The sequence below is a fragment of the Centruroides vittatus genome, unplaced genomic scaffold (genome assembly GCF_030686945.1).
Source record: "Centruroides vittatus isolate TY-2023 unplaced genomic scaffold, ASM3068694v2 contig_1804, whole genome shotgun sequence".
NCBI classification, from domain to species: domain Eukaryota; kingdom Metazoa; phylum Arthropoda; class Arachnida; order Scorpiones; family Buthidae; genus Centruroides; species Centruroides vittatus.
Genome location: NW_027121104.1, coordinates 103,490 through 125,230, shown reverse-complemented (window position 1 = coordinate 125,230; position 21,741 = coordinate 103,490). Strand labels below are relative to the sequence as shown.

The following is a 21,741-nucleotide window of genomic DNA, read 5'->3' as shown; positions in this document are numbered from 1 at the left end:
ATTATAAGAGATTTAACATTTAACTATCAGGCTACATAATCAGGAGCAAATCTGTATAGGAACTAATAAGACTCAAGTTCTGAGCCCCGCAAAACCTAGATCTGCCCCTGCACCTAGTATAATGTAAACCGGAAAGATTTTCTGTTCTAAGGATATGATTAAATATTTTATTTTTAGTCTTTTTTTATAAACATTTATAGATGCGTTTTAAGAACAACACTATTAGCCATATAACAAGTGATTTTGTAGCGGAAAAATGTCGCGTTTGCTAGACACGTTTTTTCCGTCAACCCTGAAAGTGCACCTGTTGTTTACTGCTACAACCGGAACAATAGTAATGAGTTTACTCGTCTTTCCTTATTGCTTGCTTTAAATTTCGAATGAACATTTATTAATTAATTAATTCTTTGATTGAATACAGATTGTTGACATACGAAAATATCGTAAATCGAAAAAATGAAGATAAAAGAAGAGTTAGAAACGGAATATTCGGACTTTACAATTGAACGAAACGAAGAAAACTTTGAAGTTGATTTTAAAAATTTCAAAAGAGAATTTAATACAGATGAGAAGTGTTATAAAACAATTAAATCGGAACCTTTAGAGGTGAGTGAAAAATACTTTATTGTAAGATCTCAGAGTTGTTTTAAGGACAAGAAACACAACTGTAATACAAAAATATAAAGTCGGAAATGGAAAAATATATATTTTTAAAACAGTATATTCCTATAAATAATGGCCTTACGAGCTACAATTGTACGTTTTACTTTCTTGGTTGTTATATCTTAATAACAAGTAATTCAATTCTGTCAGATTTGACTATTAAGACTTTTTTGAAAATCTTTACGTTGGGTTCAGAAAATCTCTATTGACAATTCCTGAAACCAAAACAGTATAAAAGAACCAAACTTGTTTCGTGTGTGTATGTGTGTGTGTGTGTTGACGTCCATTTAGCTTAATATTTAAAAACGTGGTGAAAATAAAGGAACGAAATTCCTCATGGTAGCTTGTATATAAGGGGCATTGATAGTATTAAAATTTAGTTGTGAAAGGTCAGGAGGATAGATAAATAGAGAGTAGTCACGTGCAGTTGCGTAAAGTGGCATGTAATAATAGGGAAGCTATGCCGGCCCTGGATAGAATCGTTGAACGCGTTATACGATATGTTGGTGTGTAGCGTTTACCAGCTCAACCTCGTCAGGTTGGTTCTGTGTAAACTGCATGCACCTGTAATATGGCTGCTTTATGCCATTTAAATACTTTCTCCGAGGATGCTGTCCCGTATTCGACAATACGGGTTTCTCATTAGGAAAAGGAATATAAGAATTTATATTCGAATCTTATCATTGTTTTTTATATGTGGACACATAATGCGATAATAATGAAATAGTAATTTTAATTAATTGAAAGTACTGTACGTTAAAATATGAAAATAATCACACAATATGTATTCAAATTTTACAAAATACAAGGAAAGCGGCGCTTCCACAGCTTCCATAGACGGTTTGCCACTGGTCACGCATCATATCACGTGAAGGGTCAGACTTAATGAAGACTTTACTTGATACCATTTACAATGCATTATAAACTTATCTCTATCCTTAAAATTAAGTCTTTTGCTATTTTATAATAATTAATAATATGTAAATTTTTAAAACAACTGTTTGCTAGATTATTTATTATGTCGGAATCAATAACTATAATACTCTTGTTTAGACAAGTTACGCGTTATTTAGAGAAATTTTGTAGTTTCATTTAAAGTACTGATATTTACCTGCTGATATTGTTTCATTTCATGCTTAATTCCACATAATATTTTGAACGTATCTACTTTTGTATCTATAAATGTATATTTTAGGTACGTGTAGTGTTAGTTTAGTGTATTATATTTGTAAAATTAATAATATTTTAGCTGTATTCAGTTAAAATATGTCTTGGACTTTGAAGTGCTGTCACGCCTAAGCAGTAGTGAAACTTTACTCGAGATCTCTCCCATTTTCGATCAAATCCTTTGGAGATTGATAATAATCGAGAGATAGATTATCACAAAATAAGAAACCTGAAGTTATCTCTCATCGAAAATATCTAGCAACGACTTGCATAACTTTTCCTGCAAAAAAACTTCAAAATTGTATGTGGCATTATCTGTTAGGAAATTTTATATTATTTAAATTATTAGTTGTTATAAAAAGGCAAAAGCTTAATTTTCAGATTAAAGATAAATTGTATTTTTTAGAAAATGAAATTGTAAAAACAAATAAAATCTTTATATTTTTAAACATTTTAGAGGATTCGGGGAGTCTTAAAAGGCGGAGGTTTCCAAAAGCTGAGGGTCAAACTTGACACGATTTTTATACTTTTGCTTGTTATATGCACTACAAGACCCGAAAGTAAGAGAAGTTCAAACTTATTCTAATTGCAAAAAACAAAAGATAATCAACGAACCGATATTTATTGTGGCATGGTCACAATGCCGGGCTGCAATTTTTTATTATATATTCTTTTTACTTAATTTAGAATATATATGCTTTTCACCTGAAATCAGCAGTGGCTTGCCCGTATACATTATACTTTTACTGTTAGTAATACAGTTGTGAAATACAAAGACTGTCAAACAGTCGTACAGACTAAGGAAAGTGGGAATTTATAAGTCTATTTTCAAGTATATTTTTATAAGTCTATTACTCAATAAGCGTATTCTTATGCTTCAGTTTAAGTAATTTTTTTATTTGTTTTTCTATGATGATCAATTTTTTGATAATATAACGTAGTTTTTTATTATTTCAGATAAATATTAAAGGAAAACCAATTTCCACAAATAACACAAACCGTTCTAATATTCGGAGTCGTTCTGGTTATAAAATCGAAAGAGGTAAGAGGTCTAATGCTTTTAATACTACGAAAGTATATTCCTACTGATAAGAATGTGAGATTTTACGCTCTATTCGAATTTTTAATGGCAATATATGAATCATTATTTCTCTCCTTTCCCCGAATTTCTTTTCGTGAGAGGTCAAGAAAATGGCCTTTTATTTTCTCTCTTTACTACGACGCAGTAAACAGCTGACCTTCTCATATTCCTGGAAAAGTTTACCTCCTAGCACCTAGGTTTGAATTTGACATATTCACTGTCGGGCGACATTCTCGTTAACCAATTAGCGCTAGACCGAATTGGTCACTCGTTTGAGAATGGAAAAAAAGGCCACTTTGCTGAGGAATCCGAACCAAACATTATCGCTTATTTCCTATCTCGCTCGATAGTTTCAATAGGAATTCCAATTGAACGATTAATCAATAAAGCAATTATCTCACGAATCATTAAGCAAATCTTTACCTTCTGACTCCTCTGTTCTCTGTTATAAGTGATGACACTTTTAATAAGGTAAAAACCTTTAACAAAACGTTCGAGTTCGAGTTGGGACAGTGTATACAAACAATTGTTAAGTCACAACTCGAACTTATAATCTCTTAGATTACCTGATATATGAGTCAGCTTCCGCAATAGCGGATATAAAAGAGGGGTCCTCTCCAGGCCTCGAGTGTGATCGTCATCAGGAGAGATCAAGGACCCAATCGACCTCCGCAACAGCTGACTCCGAGAGATATTTCGGACTCCTTAGCCATAAGTTTTCAGGTATTCACTTAAACCCTACGCTCTTTCTCTTTTTCGGCCTTTTTCCGAATGTACGTTACCCTGTATCGACCGGAACGAGCGCCGACGTAGGTACGACCGAAACCGCCTAACCGAGAATGGTAGGAACCGGCTTAATAGCCTTCAGAAATTGTCGCGTTTATAACGGAACAGGATATAATATAAGCTAGTTTCGTGATTCGTGTTTTGTATCTACCTTTATTTTACTCTATTAAATGTTTGTCTCAGTTAATTCCTGTTGTCAGTTTTGAGTACGACCGACGCCTTATCACGACCTGACCAGCCCCTCCACTCGAATTATCCCCAGCCACTGACGCTGTGTCGGACCCAGCCGCTCTCTCCCCTCGGTCTCACAAGAATAATAGGTAATATATAAATTTACATTTATAGCAATCGAAATGAGAACATTTGAAAAACTCTGCGAATATGTTGTGTATAGTGAAGAAGGAATTAAATAGAAATTAATATTATCAATAACATTTAATTCAGTTGACAGATTTAAAATCGTTAATTGAATTAACCAAAATCTTACAACAGAAAAAAGTCCAATTTAGATGTTTTAGATTTCAACTAAGCTTGCAATTATTTATTATGACGTCGTCACAATGCCGGGCAGCAATTTTTAATGTATTTAATTTAAAATATATGCTCTCTATTTCAAATTAATAGTGGCTTTGACTCTGTACATTATACGTACTTTTCCATTAACAATGGAGTTGTTCGGATTATTTATTAACTGTTTTCAAGAGAAAATATTTTAATTGAAATAGCATGACTTTTAATCTTCACCAAAAGTTCGTACACATTCAATCGGGGGTATCGTGTCCCTTATCTTTTCATATTATCTGATCTCGGCTTTCATCTTTGTCCATTCTGGAGATTAAGAAAAAACTGACACACAGACAGGCGACAGAGAAGAATTTTTAACAATTTTAGCCCAATTATATAAATAAATTCAATTTTTCAAAATGAAAACCGAAAAAGTCTGTTCGTGTTTATTTTATTGTTTTTATAGATATGTTTTTATGATATTCTGAAAAGAGTGAATTCTCCGTTAATGGGTGCTCAGACTTGGATGTATTGTTACTTCTCACAGGCCCTAAGTTTCTAAAGTAGTAATTTTATGTATCTATAAATAAAATTTATCTCTACTTTCAAAATCCAGCTTTTTTTTTTTAATTTTATAATAGTTAAAAATATCACACATAACACCAATTCGTTGTGACTGGTAGCTAGTTTTCGGCTTGTAATCAGAAATAAATGATGTAGTAAAACATGTAATTTAATATTGTTATGGTAATTAATGCAAATATGCTCAGTTTGAATTTTTATTCTAAGTTTTTCTTAAAAAGTTTTAACACAAGACTTTTAAATTCCACTACAGATATCAAGAAAGAAGAAGTAAAAGAGAATTATAATGTAAAACATGATATAAAATCAGAATGTAAAGTTGTCTTGAAAAAGTTGAAGATTCAAGTAAAGACTGAGGATTATAAAGAAATTGTTAATCTTTCAGATAATAATGAACAGTTAATAGTAAGTAATACAAATTTCAAAACATTTTATAGAGAAATTTTAATATTAATTTAGCATTTTTAATGGTTGAAAACGTAGCTCACTATCACTAATATAATATTATGCTTTGAACAAACGTGTATTCTGTATTAAATACAAAATATATATTTTATAAAAAAAAAATCTAACAACGAGTTGCGTAAGTTTCCTGGTTGTTAAGCGATTTTATTTAAAAATTTTATATCATTAATCATAATAAATAAATAAAAATATCTGTGGAGCAATATTTTTTAATAACTTTTAAATATTTTAACTACAATTAAATGAAGAAATGTTTAATTTTTATGGTAGAAATGAATTTTACAAACAATTGTACACGCTAACCATAAATAAAAACTTTATTATGTTTGAACCGACTTGAAATATTACACGTGACCATATTCTATCTTTACACACCTTGACGCTTCATTATCAAAATTTAATAGCATTAATACCACTTATTCACAATGTACGGTACAAAATTTTATTTTATAAGCATCAATTCATTCTGAAATATTAAATGAAATAGATGCCAAACAATACATGCCTACACATACATATCCACGGAATTTTTTGCCATGTTTTTTGGGTACAGAAGTTAAATAATCTGAAAATTTACAAAAAATCAGAGAGTGAAAATTGACTAGTTTTCAGTACTTTATCTTATTATGCATACAAAACATCTCTGTAAGTAAAAAGCGAATTTCAACATTAAATTTATATATAAATTATAGTGTTTCAAACTTTTTCAGTTAGTAGTTTGAGTATTTCTGCTTCTTGTGCACGATAAATTGGAGAACAAACAATGAGTTTTTATTTCAGATTCATTCGGTCAGGTCCACAATGGGTGCGGCCACATGTTGAGAAATGTGGTCCGACATACAGTCGGACCTGAGATTAAGGAAACTTTTTGCAAATTTACTTTGGACCCATTAAAACGACAATAGTAAAAAATACCAGAATTAATTATTTTTATAATAATATCAAGACTAATTAAATAAACACAGATTACAACAAATTAATAAACACTGCAATTAATAATCATGATTAGTTGTAAAGTAGCAGTTGATTACAACAAAATAAGAAGGAGGTTGCAACCGAAGTTTCCATCGCTGTAACGTAAACGCCGAGCGCCGCCATCTTGTATTTTTGGAAGTTCGACAATGGCGTTTGGAACGTCTAACAAAATGAGTAGAAGTTCGGTTTAAACGTTTGCTTTTTCTGTGTTTTGGGTTAAATTTATGACGTATTTCACTATAATAATGATTACTTAAGCATTTGTTAATAACATTGTCAAGAAATAGACGAATTTAATTGAGAAATTATTTAATTATTCAAATTTTTTGCAAGTGATGTGAAGTGGCTATTGTATTTTTATATACTTGTGTTCATGATAGTTTATTATGATACTGTAGAAGTAAATTTGCCTTTTACGGCATCTTCTACCAGGTTTGTGAGTTTTTAAAAATAATTTTCCAAGCTGATTTCGGATTTATATAAGCCACAACCTTTCTCAACAAAACTTTGTGATGAGAACAGGCAAAAGGCAATGGAATTGTCTTACTATTATATCGTACGGTAGGAGACTCGACGCTAATTAAAGTCAAAAATAATTATTTAATGTTATTAACACTCTCTGAATATTTTAAAATGATCTAATTTGTTTATTTATGTTCATTGGTAATCTTTGTCGTTCTTAAACGTTTCTGTCATTTTGTATAAATATTCCATGAATCAGTGCGCGACGTCAACGTTGGCGCAACGTGTTTTGCTTGGAGTTCAAACGTCAAACGTGTACGTCTGCTTGCCGTACAAGTTTAAAGTTTGAACTTCGGCTGCAACCTCTCTAATGTAATAAAATGAGCGAAACAGTTTTACAACGAATTGTGAAATTCAATAGGTGTAAACAGAACTGTTCTCCTGGCTTTCACCGTGCTAAGTTACTTTATAAATAAAATAGATGTAACAGAATTTACTACTAGTTTATTTTACTTTATATTCATCTTAACTCTTTATCCTCCTTTATTAGTAATATCTTTATCAATGGACAAGATGGAAAGTGAAGAGTCTCACTTGTTATTTTGTTAATATTTCCACTAAATAATTTCTACAAAACTTTCAAAACAATTAATTTTAATTAAATTTTCTAATATGTATCATGTATGTGAAATCACAAAACACGGATTTGTAATGACATTCGTATTACTTTTCCGACTGTTATATATAACAGAAAGAATGTATGACGATCGGTCAATAAATGACTCCCCAAGATATTTACATTTCTGAACTTAGAGAACTTTCAAACGTCGAAAAATGCAAAAAAAATAAAAAGGAAAAAATATTGGGTTTTATCTGTATGTATGGACGATAGTGTGTGGGGTGAAGCGGACGATTTTGTTCACCATGTTTGAAATTTATAATTAACTCCTGTTCTTTTTTTGGAAAGTTTTTGAAATTTTGCAGGAACGTTTGATTATTAGGAAGATCGAAGCTATTAGATTTTGCTGCTTAAAAATCAAGAGAGTGGGAAGATAATGGGGGTCGTGCGTATGTAGGGTCGGACTTAATGATCATTTTACTCGTTATTCGCATTTCGCTTTTTGTTATAAAACTCGCCTCTGCTTTCAAAATTCAGTTTTCTGCTTTTCTATATTCGATAAAAATATCAAATTTTATTTTAAAAAGTTTCATTACCGACAGCGCCATCAAAATTTTAAAACGTTGCCGGGAAAGTTGAGCAACTCGTTACTGGTTTATATATCATAAGTGATTCTTTGCATATTGTTTAGACTGTCAACAATGAATTCTTCACTCCGGACGAAAATTTCAACGAGAATGAAATGAACAACAAAAGTAAGTAACATGTTACGTAATTCAAACTTTTTGTATTAGTATTATTTAGAGGGCATCTGAAAAACTGCATTAAAGTTTGAACTGTCATACATTTAACTTGGATTAGATATTTGAATTACCTATATCGTATTAATATAAGTTTTGAAGTTAATAAAAATCTGTTGAAATGATTAGAATTATTAAATCAAAACTTATAAGTTGTGATATAATGATTTATCTTATCTTGCTTTGTTCATTAATATCTTTATTGTTTTAATAATAAAGAAAATGTATTGAAACGAAGTAAACGAGGGCTATATAACTTCTTTAATTACATAGATAAGTAACTATGTGCAACGTGTTAAAAAACACGTAGCTAATATTCTTGAAAAACATTGTACAAAACAAACTACATAAATAAACGAAATAAAAATAGATAAATTAAAACAATTTAATTTTTACCAGTCGTTTAAAAGTCCGAAAAAGAAACTAAAGCTGAATCAATCAGTTTATGAATGTAAAATGTTTTATTTTTAGTGCAAACAACAAATGGTGGTTTGCTTTTAAACGAAAAACATTTTAATATTGAAACTATCTTACGTTTATTCAAATATTATAATTACTTTATTATTTTATTTTTTAAACTTTCAGTTGAGGAGGAAGACCAAATTCAGGAACACCATATTCAGCAGAATGCAGAAAAAGAAATACATTTTAAATATAATATCAAAACAAAAAAATACGATTTTTCCAGTAGAAAATGGAATAAAATTTATGATAAGATTAAAAGGAAATACTTCAAGGTGATGTTTGCATCTCATTCTAAACAATTATTTACGTGTGATTTATGTAAAGTGTCTTTTAGAAATAAGAGAATATTACAAACACATCTGTTCTGTCATATTAGAAAAAAACCATTTCGCTGCACAACCTGCAATGAGAAGTTTTTGTGGCAATTTCTATTGACAAGACACATGAAAAAACACCAAACTGAGAATAAAAACGAAATCTCTCATAGGAATTTACGTTTGCAGCAATCTGGGGATCGAGTGAAGTCATCTCCAAGAAATGGGAAAATTTACGCCTGCAAGATATGTGGAAAAGAATTTAAGCGTAAAAATGGTTTGTCATATCATGAAGCAACTCATAGCGAAGAACGTCCTTTCAAATGCGATATTTGCAATAAGAGTTTCAAATGGAAAGACAGTTTGAAAAATCATCATGAAACTCATAGTGACGAACTTAACTATGTTTGTCAGGTATGTAATAAACGTTTTAAAACAAAACATTCTTTAAAAGCTCATAAAATAGTTCATAATGATAAATTCAACCATACTTGTCATATATGTAACAAAAGGTTTAAACGCAAGTCTAACTTTACACATCACATTACTATACACAGCGATGAATACAAATATTCTTGTGATATATGCAACAAATATTTTAAATTAAAACACTGTTTAAGAAAGCATAAACTTATTCATAGTAAAAACGTGTTTTGCGACATTTGTGGTAAGTCCGTTCCAAATAGTAAGGACCGTTTAGAAAGACACAAGAGAACACACGAAATTCATGCCTGCAAGATATGTGGAAAAGAATTTAAGAGTAAATGCGCTTTGTTAAGTCATGATCATACGCATGGTGAAGAACGACCTTTCAAATGTGATATTTGCAATAAGAGTTTTAAACGGAACGACTGTTTAAAAAGGCATCAAGTAACTCATACTGATGAATGTAATTACACTTGCCAGGTATGTAACAAAAGTTTTAAAACAAAACAGTATTTGGAACTTCATAAAATAGTTCATAATGATGAATTTAACCATACTTGTCACTTATGTAAGAAAAGTTTTAAACGCAGTTCTAGTTTAAAACTGCATATTAATATACACACCGATGAATACAAATATACTTGTGATATATGTAACAAGTATTTTAAGACGAAAAATAATTTGCGATGTCATAAACTTATTCATAGTGAAAAATCTAATATAAAGCGGAAAAATGTGTACTGCAACATTTGTGGTAAGCGTGTTCCATATAATCGTTTAGAAAGACACAAGAGAACACACGAAGCTCATGCCTGCAAAACATGTGGAAAAGAATTTAAGTGGAACTATATGTTGTTGCAACATGAACGAACACATAGTGAAGAACGTCCTTTCAAATGCGATATTTGTAATAAGGGTTTTAAATGGAAAATGCAACTAAACAGCCATCTCGAAACTCATACTGATGAATGTAACTATGTTTGTCAGGTATGTAACAAACGTTTTAAAACAAAACAGTATTTGGTACTTCATAAAATAGTTCATAATGATGAATTTAACCATACTTGTCATATATGTAACAAAAGTTATAAACGCAGTTCTGGTTTAAAACTGCATATTCGTACACACACTGATGAATACAAATACTCTTGTAATATATGTAACAAACATTTTAAAACAAAACACTATTTAAGAAGGCATAAACTAATTCATAGCGATACAAAAAAGTATGTTTGTGACATATGTAAAAAATGTTATATGTATAACACTACCTTAACCAGACATTGTATTACTAAACATAAAAATATGTATGTATGCAATATTTGTAACAAGCCATTTAAGACTAAAAACACACTAGAAGAACATTCGAAACTTCACATTTAAAAGTGTAATTAATATGTGTAATAAAGAATTTTAAAAGTAAACGCAACTTAATTAATCAGCAGAAAGTTCGTTTCAACATAGAACCGTTTTGTTGTCAGAAGTGTAATAGACACAGACCATGAAGACAATCTTCGTTACATTTATGAAGTGTGTAACAAAGATTTTTATATTAAATTTTTTTTTATTAAGCCATCATCAGAATTATTCGTATTTTAGATTGTAAAAGCGAATTTAAAACATAAACTAAACTGAAACTAAACTGTTTAGAAATACACCCCTAAATGCAATATATGTGAACAGTCTTTTACGTTTGGGGAGGTTTTAGAGAAGCATATAACTATTTACAATAACAGTCGAATTCCAAACTCATCAAGAGTGTTTATCCCACGGGAAATAAACATTAATGCAAAATATGCAAAAAGACATTTAGAAAACAGATTGTATTAAACACAGTATTAAAATGAATATATTCATGTACACAATCGTTATTTCTGTATTTTTTGTATTCCTGTTACAAATATCTGTAACTAAAATTAATATAAATCTAAAAGAATAAATTTAACCGAAACATTCGTGACGTCAAGTAAAGAATTCGATGGCGATGCCTTGTAACCGAGTTTGGCACAGTTGTTCATTGTGATTAGTTTAAATTTGTCACGTGATTGTAAATTCGACGACACATGGCGTAGAGAGTTTTCAGTCTTTGTGTATCTTTAGTCTGTGCCTTCATTTATATATTTATAATATAGTAGATATTCTCCCGCCGAGCATGGCGGAATATTTTTAATGAGAAAATAAACAATGAACAAATGAGAGGCGCTTCAAGTCGAGCTTGACGTTGTGATGCTGTTCCTCAGCCCTTGGCAAAGCCATTCCCACTCTACGTTGTTTAAATCCGAGTTTACTGCTCTCGGGGGTCTCGGTTGTTGTTCTTTCAGTTCAAGAATTTACCTGACCGTTTTACTCTTACGCTTACCCCCAGAAAAATAGTGAGTTGTTTTTTTAATTTCACTTTTCATAAAACAAAGATGAATTTTAAGTAGGGTAGCCATCATTCAATGCCTAAAAGGGGGTACACTGTTGGCGATAACCCCCGCGAATCCTGTTGACTCCCGTGCTTTTCATTTTTTACACATGTATAAATAAGATACAGAAAAATAATGTATGGAATGTTCAACAATCAGTGATAATATTAAACGTCGAAAACCATACATGAAGTAACAAATGTTGAGAAAGAAAAAATTCAGTATTTTATTAAAAAAAACAAAAGAAAAACAAACAATAGAGAGGACATGGCTGTCTCCTTTTTATATTTCTGTTCTTTGCTTGCCATTTCCAGTAGTTTGTTATCGTGTTTTTAATAAATTTAGTTTAAAATAAATACTCTCTGCCTTAAATTAGTAGTAGCCCTACGCCGGTGCATCATACTTTTCCTTTAACAATAGAGTCGTGCTGTTTCAGGAGAAAATTTGAATTGAAACAACGTGAGTTCTGGATTGCGTCGAAAGTTCGTATATAGTTAATCGAGTCCTCCTTTCTTTATGGTTTCCATATGTGTTCTCGATATTCATGTAACTCCGTTCTCGAGATTGAGAAAAGACAAACAGCCGGACGGACGACAGTGGAAATTTAGTTGTCTACAATCTATTCAAATTTTAGCCCAATTATATGAGTCTGATATTATACGAATACGTATTTAAAGTAGTTTATTAATAACTGTCTCGGAGACACTACTAAGCGGAATCACTTTGACACTCAAGACTGGTCTCGATCTCATTTTCCAATCTTCTTTGGTATCGCTGGTTTTGAGCGCAATCGTTCAAACTTCGCCAGCCACGTTCACGAGGTCGTCCACGATGCATTTTCGGTGAAATTAACCTATCTAATGTCGAAATTTCTTTCCGTTGCGTGTCGGCCGGGTTGAATTTTTCTCCACGCCTATCGAATATTTCCCGTTTTTGAAAAAAATAATCGTGGTTATTGTATCGTCCGAAATTATTTTTTATTTTGCTCAAATAATATACAGTTTAACCCGATTATAACGTCATCGGATGTAACGACACCCGTCTTTAGCGGCGTGGCACGTCCTACCTTGTCCGTGATGTCCACGTCTTTTGTTCTGCGGGTAAAAATTAACTGAGAAATGACCCAGGCAAATAATTTACTTTATTGGATGGGCTACGCGATATTTACAATAGTGTCGAGATATAATACAAATCCAAGATCTGCACGCCTGTCGACTCGAAAAGTTAACGAACGTGAAGTGAAAAGTTGTCTCTCCTCGTTGGAGTTCGGGAGCAAAGTGAAGTCAGAGGGCGAAGGTCACGCGGTGGCGTCTTCTGCCCTACACGTCAAATTTTTATCGGTCCCACGATTTTACTATACTAGATAATGTTAAAATACCCGTTTGTAACGACATAAAACCCTGTTTTAACTTCATATTTGACGCACTTCCAAATTTACAAAATTAGATTAAAAATTTTATTTAACAAAGAAAATACTACGTGTTCAGTCCTAAGGTCAGAGTTCACTTTCTAGAACGACTGCGGGTGGTACTCTCCCCACCTGACTTCGGTGGGGTGAGGTGCCTGATTTGCCTGTTTGTAGAAGAGGTCGCCATTATGTAATTTATTTTGACTCGGTTCTCGGTCCCCTGACTACCTACAAGTCTGGATTTCTTTTATGCGCAAATGATTTTGGCACCTAATCAACCCTTTTTTTGCCAAATATCAACTCTTGACGTGTACTTCTTCATACCTTTAAGCTGGTAATATAAACGGCAGTACGATTTTATAAACAAAACCATAGTCTTGTCAACAAGAAAAGTATAATATACAGGGTAAGCCACTACTAATTTCAGATGAAGAGCATATATTTTTAAGTAAATTAAAAATATCATTAAGAATTGCAGCCCGGCATTGTAACCATATCACAATAAAGAATTGTTCGTTAATTGTATTTTGTTTTTTGCAATTAGAATAAGTCCTATATGCATACGAAATGCGAAAGTATAACAATTTTCTTAAATTTGACCCTCAGTCTTTGGAAATCTCCAAAAAGATTTTACTTGTTATTAAAATTTACAATTTTTTTTTTTTTTTTTTTTTTTAAAATTCATCTCTAATCTCGAAATTAAGCTTTTTGCCATTTTATAACTAATAGTAGGAAATTTTATTAAAAATCTTTTTATAACAGATGCTGCCACATACAATTTTGAAGTTTTTTGCCGGGAAAGCTACGCAACTCGTTGCTGGATTATTTTGTTAAGGAATAAGTTTAGGTTTTCTATTTTGTGATGATAAGTCTCTCGATCATCGTTCATCTCTAAACGATTTTATCGAAAATAGGAGTGACCTTGAGTAGACTAACACGATTTTAGGCCTGATTGACCTTAAAGCAACTCAAGAGTCGTATACAAAAGAACATTTTACTCACCTGTATATTTTTATGTTCTAAAGGTTCTGATTTAATTCTTCTACAAAATGTTTTGGTATCTGTATTAAATTCTTTCTTGCAATTATTTAATACTTTAAAGTTTTCGTCACCAACTCACGTGATAGTTCGTAGCTACGAAAACCCACGTGATATATGGTGAACAATTATTGTTCCTAGAATCCACCTCTGAATATTTATAGTAATTAAAAATTAAGTTTTCGGTATTATCGTTAAAATCTAAAAATTTCTGACTCATTACCATTTATCAATGAAAGAATTGGATTTGTAGAACAGCTTCTGCTAATTTTCCAAATATCGAGACAAAATTTTGTCTTTGGAATATATTATTGTAAATAAACGTGAATCATACACAATTTATATGTGATTCTACTTTAAATCTGCTTTCTATTTTACTCTATTTTGCATTAAAGAGGTGATAGGTTAATTTAGGACATTGCTTTCGCTTCACTTCGTTCCGGATAACGGGCACTTTTAGTCAAGTTAAGGTAAAATATTCTTCAAACTTATGAATTTTGAGTTAAATTTAAGGATATTTCTGTATGAACTTTTAAAAAAATATAGTTGTAGCAAATTATAAGCCCGCTCTACGTTATAGCTCCGATTAGAATATGAAGACTCATACAGGTTCATTTCTTTCTTAACAATTTTGAAAAAATCATTTTCATTTAATGCTTCAGGAGACATCATTTTCATGCTGTTTTCTATTTCCAGCTGAAGCTTGAGCGTCAAATCACTTTTTCTGTATTTGTAGGCTCGACTTGCATATTTCGTTTTTCCTCTTCATTTTTTATTTTAACTTTTACCATTTAATCTTTCAATTAATGAAACAATCTGGCTTTTTATCAGGACCTTGCTCGGACTTGAAAATGTATGCTTTATTTCATCATCGCCAGCCAAATTGTCACTATGAGGATTTTGTAGGTAGCATAAAAAGCCACTCAACTCATTTCTTCGGCGATCTTTCATGCGCTTTTGTAAATGCATCTTGAATTTAGAAGCCAAATCGGAGCTATGTATGTTGTGCTGGTATGTTATGAGTCACAACATACCAGGTAAAGAGTTGTCTTCTCCTCTTTCTTTTCGTCTTCTTGTTCCTTTACTTGGTCCTTCACTAGGTCCTTCAGTAGGTCGGTTGTCTCTTTCCTGGTCAATTCCCTGTCCAGTCAGTTCCAATCCTCTTTCACCCTTCCAATTCTTTTTCACTTTCTCAATTCTGTCTCACTCTTTCAATTATTTCTCATTCTGCTAATTCCATCTTACTCTGCGTTAATTTCATCACTTTCTATTATTCTTTGTTTTTCACCAATCATGCTTTAGTTCCGGAGGAAGGTAAAGTAATTTGTAAAATGCATGACTGGTCATCTATGGTCCTCCTCCTCTCTTGTCAATGAAGAATGATGTGTGTCCATGTAACATGGATAGCATACCATCTGTCATATAACACCGTCGAAAAAGGGGAAACGACGAGCATTCCCTCCTCATCTTGTCCTTCGCATGTTGTGAGATTTATAACGATTAATCGATACATATTTTGTTCTAATTTGTTTCTCTAAATTATTTTAAGTCGATATTACAAAAAATTTGGAAAGGGGTTCGCTAAAAGTGAAAAATCGGGCTTACTTTCTTTTTCTTCTTTTTTTTTTTATACAACCAGACAGAACAAAAAAAAAGGTATAAAATAAACAGAGTTTAAAATACAAAAAAAAATTCTAACTGATTAATTAAATAATACATTATTAGAAAAAGGATTAAAATAGTAATTAAAACTAAAATTATACAGATAATGTAGTATAAATGACAATTCACAAATATAATATATAGAAAGATAGATACAATAATAACGAAATTTTTGTGAGAGGGAAATGATGGACTTCGCAATACTAACCTAGATTACTATCAATAATTATAAATACAGGTACTCCTCACTTTACGACCTATCTGCTTAACGACCACTCGCACTTACGACCAATCCAGTTTCGATCTGCAATTCGGGGAATCCCCTTTCTCAGCTTGAGTGTCGATCAGTGGCGTATGGTGATATGCGCACTAAGGGTACTATAATAGGCTCAGTGGCGTAGCCTGGGTGTCAGCCGCCCGGGGCGGAAAAAAATTCGCCGCCCCTTATTTAGGTATCTCAATTTAAAAGACTAAAATATACAGTACAGTAGAGAGTCGTTAATCCGAACCCCGGTAATCCGAATCGCCGGTTATCCGAACGATTTTCAGTCGGACTGTGTCGTGCTGAATCGAACGTTTTTGATACTAGATTTACTTCTAAAGTGTAATTTTCGTGTTTTTATATTCTTCAATATATTTATTTTGTTTGTACAAAATGAAATAATTTTTAACGATACAATAGCCTCGATTATTATTATAAAAATTAAACAATCAAAGAGTTTGGTTTGATGAGGTGCAGCATCGCAACACATGGGTGACCTGCCAAAAAGGTATATTGCTATGGGAAAGGGGTTACTATTTAGATGTTAGATACGCGAAAAAAACTCCACTAAGTCATACGCTTATCAGGCGCAAATCCACGCCAACAGACAGCTAATTACGAATGTTGCGGTTTTACGCATTCGGCGGACATTGATAAGCGCAACCAAAAAATAATGTCAGATAGTTACATAATAGTAGAAGAAATTTATAAAATAAAATTACATAAAAGTTTTCTCATTTCACATTTAACAGTAATGCAAATAAAAACGTGAAAACCTAGAATGACACAACTTTTACAAAACCAATTGAAAGACAAAATGAATAATACCAATGTGAACTGAAAACAAAAGACAGGATTTAACATAGGAGAAAATTACATTAACGGAACAATTGTATTATGACTTCATTAAAAAGTTACTTGTACATTATATTCACAAGAAATTTAACAAGCTCTCAACTAAAATTATAAATTTCTTAATACAAACTGAAAAATCTAAAATCGATAAATTCTCTTGCTCGTCTTTTGCTTACAAAATCAATTTTGGTCACATATTACGGTTACTATTATTAGAATATAGTTGTTAGGATGCGCAGAGAGATAAATCTTGTGCATGAAAACTTTACTTCTGGTACACACAAAAAAATTATAGCAATTAAATGTTCTCAGAATCAATATAGTTTTATTAATTAAAATCGTGTTTTGAACATCACTTTTGATGAATAAAACTAAAGATACGAATATTAAATTAAATTTAGAAAAAATTTAGAAAATAAAACTGTCATTTTTACACTCTACTTGCAAAGTTTTTGTCCACTTGACAGTTGTTTCAAATGCAAACAAATTTATTCTCCTTCCCAAATGAATTACAGCCGACCCTTGATAATCCGACAGGTATGGGACCAAAGGGGTGTCGGATTACAAAAAGTGTCCGGATTACCGAAAGTGATTACATATTTGGCATTGTTTTGCTAGCAGTAGCCTACAATATTCCTACATTTTATGAGTAAAATGCTGCCTAGGTTAATATGGAAATGAAACACTCATTTCGGTTAACAATAAAACATGTTTATTAAAAGAAATATGGAAGCTAATAAATGTGCATACAGTATGTATAGGCATAAATAATACAGTACGTACAGAACTGCTCACGGAAAACACAAGAAATGTGTGTCATCGTATAAGAATTGAGTGGGGAGATTCGTGTCGCGATCCTTCTGTGCAAGCAGACACGTAACGGGACGGGACAACGGTGACCTTGACGGGAGGTGCGTCGGACTACTGAGATGTCGGATTACAAAAGCGTCGGATTATCAAGGGTCAAGCTGTATTCATACTGAAAGATTTTTTACAAATATCAAAAATGACAAGGAATAAGGTTGTGAAAAAGATCTCTTGATATTTTCTGGAACAACACAAGAACTCGGACTGTAATTTCTGATTAATACAATCTGGAAACATGTATTTTGTGGTAACATCAATACATGTTCAGAATACATTCTTATTGCAAAATTGCTTGAAATTAAATATATATATATATAACTAGCTGACCCGGCCACACGTTGTTGTGGCTCAAAATGTTTCTATTATAAATGTATAACATTTCCCCCGTGGGGGGAATTTCAAAAAATCCCTTCTTAGTGTACATTCTCTTGACGTACCCTATTAAAACGCAATTAAAAACGCAAAAACCGCATCTAAAATAGTATAAATAGAAGCCGAGTTCTTCACAGTAAGCCTTAATCCTGTCCCTTTCCCGCTGGGGAATATCGAAAAATCCCTTTTTAGTGTATATTCTGTTGACGTAACCTATTAAAACGCAATTAAAAACGCAAAAACCGCATGTAAAATAGTATAAATAGAAGCCGAGTTCTTCACAGTAAGCCTTAATCCTGTCCCTCTCCCCGCTGGGGAATATCGAAAAATCCCTTTTTAGTGTATATTCTGTTGACGTAACCTATTAAAACGCAATTAAAAACGCAAAAAACCGCATCTAAAATAGTATAATAGAAGCCAAGTTCTTCACGGTAAGCCTTAATCCTGTCCATCTCCCCCCAGTAGGGGGAATTTCGACATGTATATTATATAAAAACACGTGCGTATTCGAATGCAACGTTGTGTCAAAATTTCGAAGGAATCGGTAGGAACAAACAAACGTTGTATTTTATTTATATAGATAGGTAGAAAATGATCTGCTTTAGTCATTCTCACAGAAAGCATAATGCCTCACAGAAAAGCAAACTTAGGTCGTCTGAAGTTAGCGCCATCTGTTAGACATAAAAGCCTTAATCTATATATAAATATATTTTTGAAAGGGGGGAAATGGTGATCTTCACATATGCCACAAACCTTCGCGGGAGTGTATTAAACAACTATCCAAAGTTTCATGGCAATCGGATAAATGGTGTGGTAATGCATGAAAGACAAACACACACACACACAGACAGACATACATTCGTTTTTATATATATAGACTAGCTGACCCGGCCACACGTTGTTGTGGCTCAAAATGTATCTATTATAAATGTGTAACACTTCCCCGTGGGGGAAATTTCAAAAAATCCCTTTTTAGTGTATATTCTGTTGACGTCACCTATTAAAACGCAATTAAAAACGCAAAAAAAAGCATGTAAAATAGTATAAATAGAAGCCGAGTTCTTCACGGTAAGCCTTAATTCTGTCCCTTTCCCCGCTGGGGAATATCGAAAAATCCCTTTTTAGTGTATATTCTGTTGACGTCACCTATTAAAACGCAATTAAAAACGCAAAAAACCGCATGTAAAATAGTATAAATAGAAGCCGAGTTCTTCACGGTAAGCCTTAATTCTGTCCCTTTCCCCGCTGGGGAATATCGAAAAATCCCTTTTTAGTGTATATTCTGTTGACGTCACCTATTAAAACGCAATTAAAAACGCAAAAAACCGCATGTAAAATAGTATAAATAGAAGCCGAGTTCTTCACGGTAAGCCTTAATTCTGTCCCTTTCCCCGCTGGGGAATATCGAAAAATCCCTTTTTTAGTGTATATTCTGTTGACGTCACTTATTAAAACGCAATTAAAAACGCAAAAAACCGCATGTAAAATAGTATAATAAAAGCCGAGTTCTTCACAGTAAGCCTTAATTCTGTCCCTCTCCTTCGCAAGGGAATATCGAAAAATACCTTTTTAGTGTATATTCTGTTGACGTACCCTATTAAAACGCAATCAAACACACGTCTAAAATAGTATAATAAAAGTTGAGTTCTTCACAGTAAGCCTTAATCCTGTCCCTCTCCCCCGCAAGGAAATATCGAAAAATCTCTTTTTAGTATATATTCTGTTGACGTAACCTATTAAAACGCAATTAAAAACGCAAAAAACGCATGCAAAATAGTATAAATAGAAGCCGAGTTCTTCACAGTAAGCGTTAATCCTGTCCCTCTCCCCCCAGTGGGGGAATTTCGACATGTGTATTATATAAAAACACGTGCGTATTCGAATGCAACGTAGTGTCAAAATTTCAAAGGAATCGGTAGGAACAAACGAACGTTATATTTTATTTATATAGATAGATAGAAAATGATCTGGTTTAGTCCGTTCTCACAGAAAAACAATGCCTCACAGAGAAGCAAACTTAGGTCGTCGGAAGTTAGCGCCATCTGTTGGACATAAAAGCCTTAATCCATATATAAATATATTTTTGAAGGGGGGAAATGGTGGTCTTCACATATGCCAGAAACCTTTGTGGGAGTGTATTAAACAACTTCCCAAAGTTTCATGGCAATCGGATAAATGGTATGGTAATGCATGAAGGACAAACACACACACACACACACACAGACATACATTCATTTTTATATATATAGATTATGAGCATTATACATCGTTTGTACTTTCATAAAATCAAATAACTTACAATGAAATATTTTAAATGTAAAAATTCTATGCGAAAGTTTCACCTGTAACCATCTACCACTTTCCGAGAGATGAAAAATATCACATTACTTTCTTTGAAGTTCTTATCCGAAACATGTGAAAAATCCGAAGTTTATTTCGGATGAGGGAAATGAGGAATATAATTTTCCTTTTATTCAAAGTGTTTTCTCTTCATATGTTTTTTCAGATAACATTGAACTTTAAACCTATCGTCACAAATGGCGCAGCGGTAAGATCTTTTATTATTGTGGTGAACAGCATTGTGTTTATTAAGACGAGATTGATATTCAAACCCTTTCTTGCAGATATTACAAAAATAAGGAAATTCTTTACATTTTCCTTTCTGATGAAATTCTAAACCCTTCTTACATTTAAATTTCTTTCTGCAAATTTTGCACTCGAACGGGAATATTTCATCGTGACATTTTTGATGTCTGTATAAACTACATTTGTGTTTAAAACTTTTCTCACAAATATTGCAACGATGAAGTTTTTCTGTGGTGTGAGATACTAAATGACACATTAGAGCATCTTTATATTTATATTTATTTTCACAAATGGCGCAAGAGAATGGTGTTTCTTCGGAATGTCTACCTTTATGTCTCTTATACACTCTTTTAGTCATAAAATCTTTTTTGCAAATTTCACACTTAAACCGTTTCTTGTAAAAGTGATATTTACAATGTAATATAAAAAGATTTGTCGTTTTATAACTCTTACCACAAAGGTTACAAGTGTGAATCCTCAGGGGTTTCTTCCTCTTCTTCTTCCTCTTCTTTGAGCAACTTTCCTGGAGATTTTCTGACTGTATCGTAGATGAATTAGGAGGTTTTGTTACTTCTTTATGTCGAATGCCGTGTTTCGTTACATGCTTCTTCAATGTATCTTCTGAGAAAAGCGGTTCTTTGCACACACGACACGAAAATGGTGTACTCTTAATGTGCATGAAAAGATGACGCTTCAAAACAATATTGTTTGTAAAATATCTCAGACACATTGCACACTGATGCTTTCTTTCAGTTATATACTTTTTACAAATATATTTCTCTGTGTGAGAAATTGCAGAAAGTTTTTTCTAGTAGATGTAAGTCTGTATTTTCTCAAGCTTTCTCTCCTGTTATAAGCGTTATCAACATTGGATGAAAAATCATTACATCCTGTAAAAATTAAAATTATTATAATAATTTTTATAAATCGAACATTTTCTTAAACACAATATTTGTTATTTTCCTTAAAATTAT

General features: G+C 32.2%; 2 protein-coding genes across 2 annotated transcripts; one reads left to right on the top strand and one right to left on the bottom strand.

Annotated features, from left to right (window-relative positions):
• The first annotated feature begins 304 nt into the window (after nt 1-304).
• Nucleotides 305-10,814, top strand: LOC136969779 (zinc finger protein 85-like). The gene is made up of 6 exons (XM_067264036.1): nt 305-606; nt 2,788-2,872; nt 5,037-5,188; nt 7,996-8,059; nt 8,690-10,296; nt 10,752-10,814. The coding sequence occupies exons 1-6, from the start codon at nt 457-459 to the stop codon at nt 10,812-10,814; spliced, it is 2,121 nt and encodes a 706-aa protein (XP_067120137.1). The 5' UTR covers nt 305-456.
• A 9,837-nt stretch (nt 10,815-20,651) lies between these two features.
• On the bottom strand, nt 20,652-21,497 carry LOC136969778 (zinc finger imprinted 3-like). The gene has a single exon (XM_067264035.1). The coding sequence runs from the start codon at nt 21,495-21,497 to the stop codon at nt 20,652-20,654; it is 846 nt and encodes a 281-aa protein (XP_067120136.1).
• Nucleotides 21,498-21,741: the final 244 nt, after the last annotated feature.

Coding starts and splice junctions, on each gene's coding strand:
- LOC136969779 (XM_067264036.1), top strand. CDS start 457: ATGAAGATAAAAGAAGAGTTAGAAACGGAATATTCGGACTTTACAATT. Junction 2,873..5,036: donor TGGTTATAAAATCGAAAGAG/GTAAGAGGTCTA, acceptor ATTCCACTACAG/ATATCAAGAAAGAAGAAGTA. Junction 5,189..7,995: donor ATAATAATGAACAGTTAATA/GTAAGTAATACA, acceptor CATATTGTTTAG/ACTGTCAACAATGAATTCTT.
- LOC136969778 (XM_067264035.1), bottom strand. CDS start 21,497: ATGTGTCTGAGATATTTTACAAACAATATTGTTTTGAAGCGTCATCTT.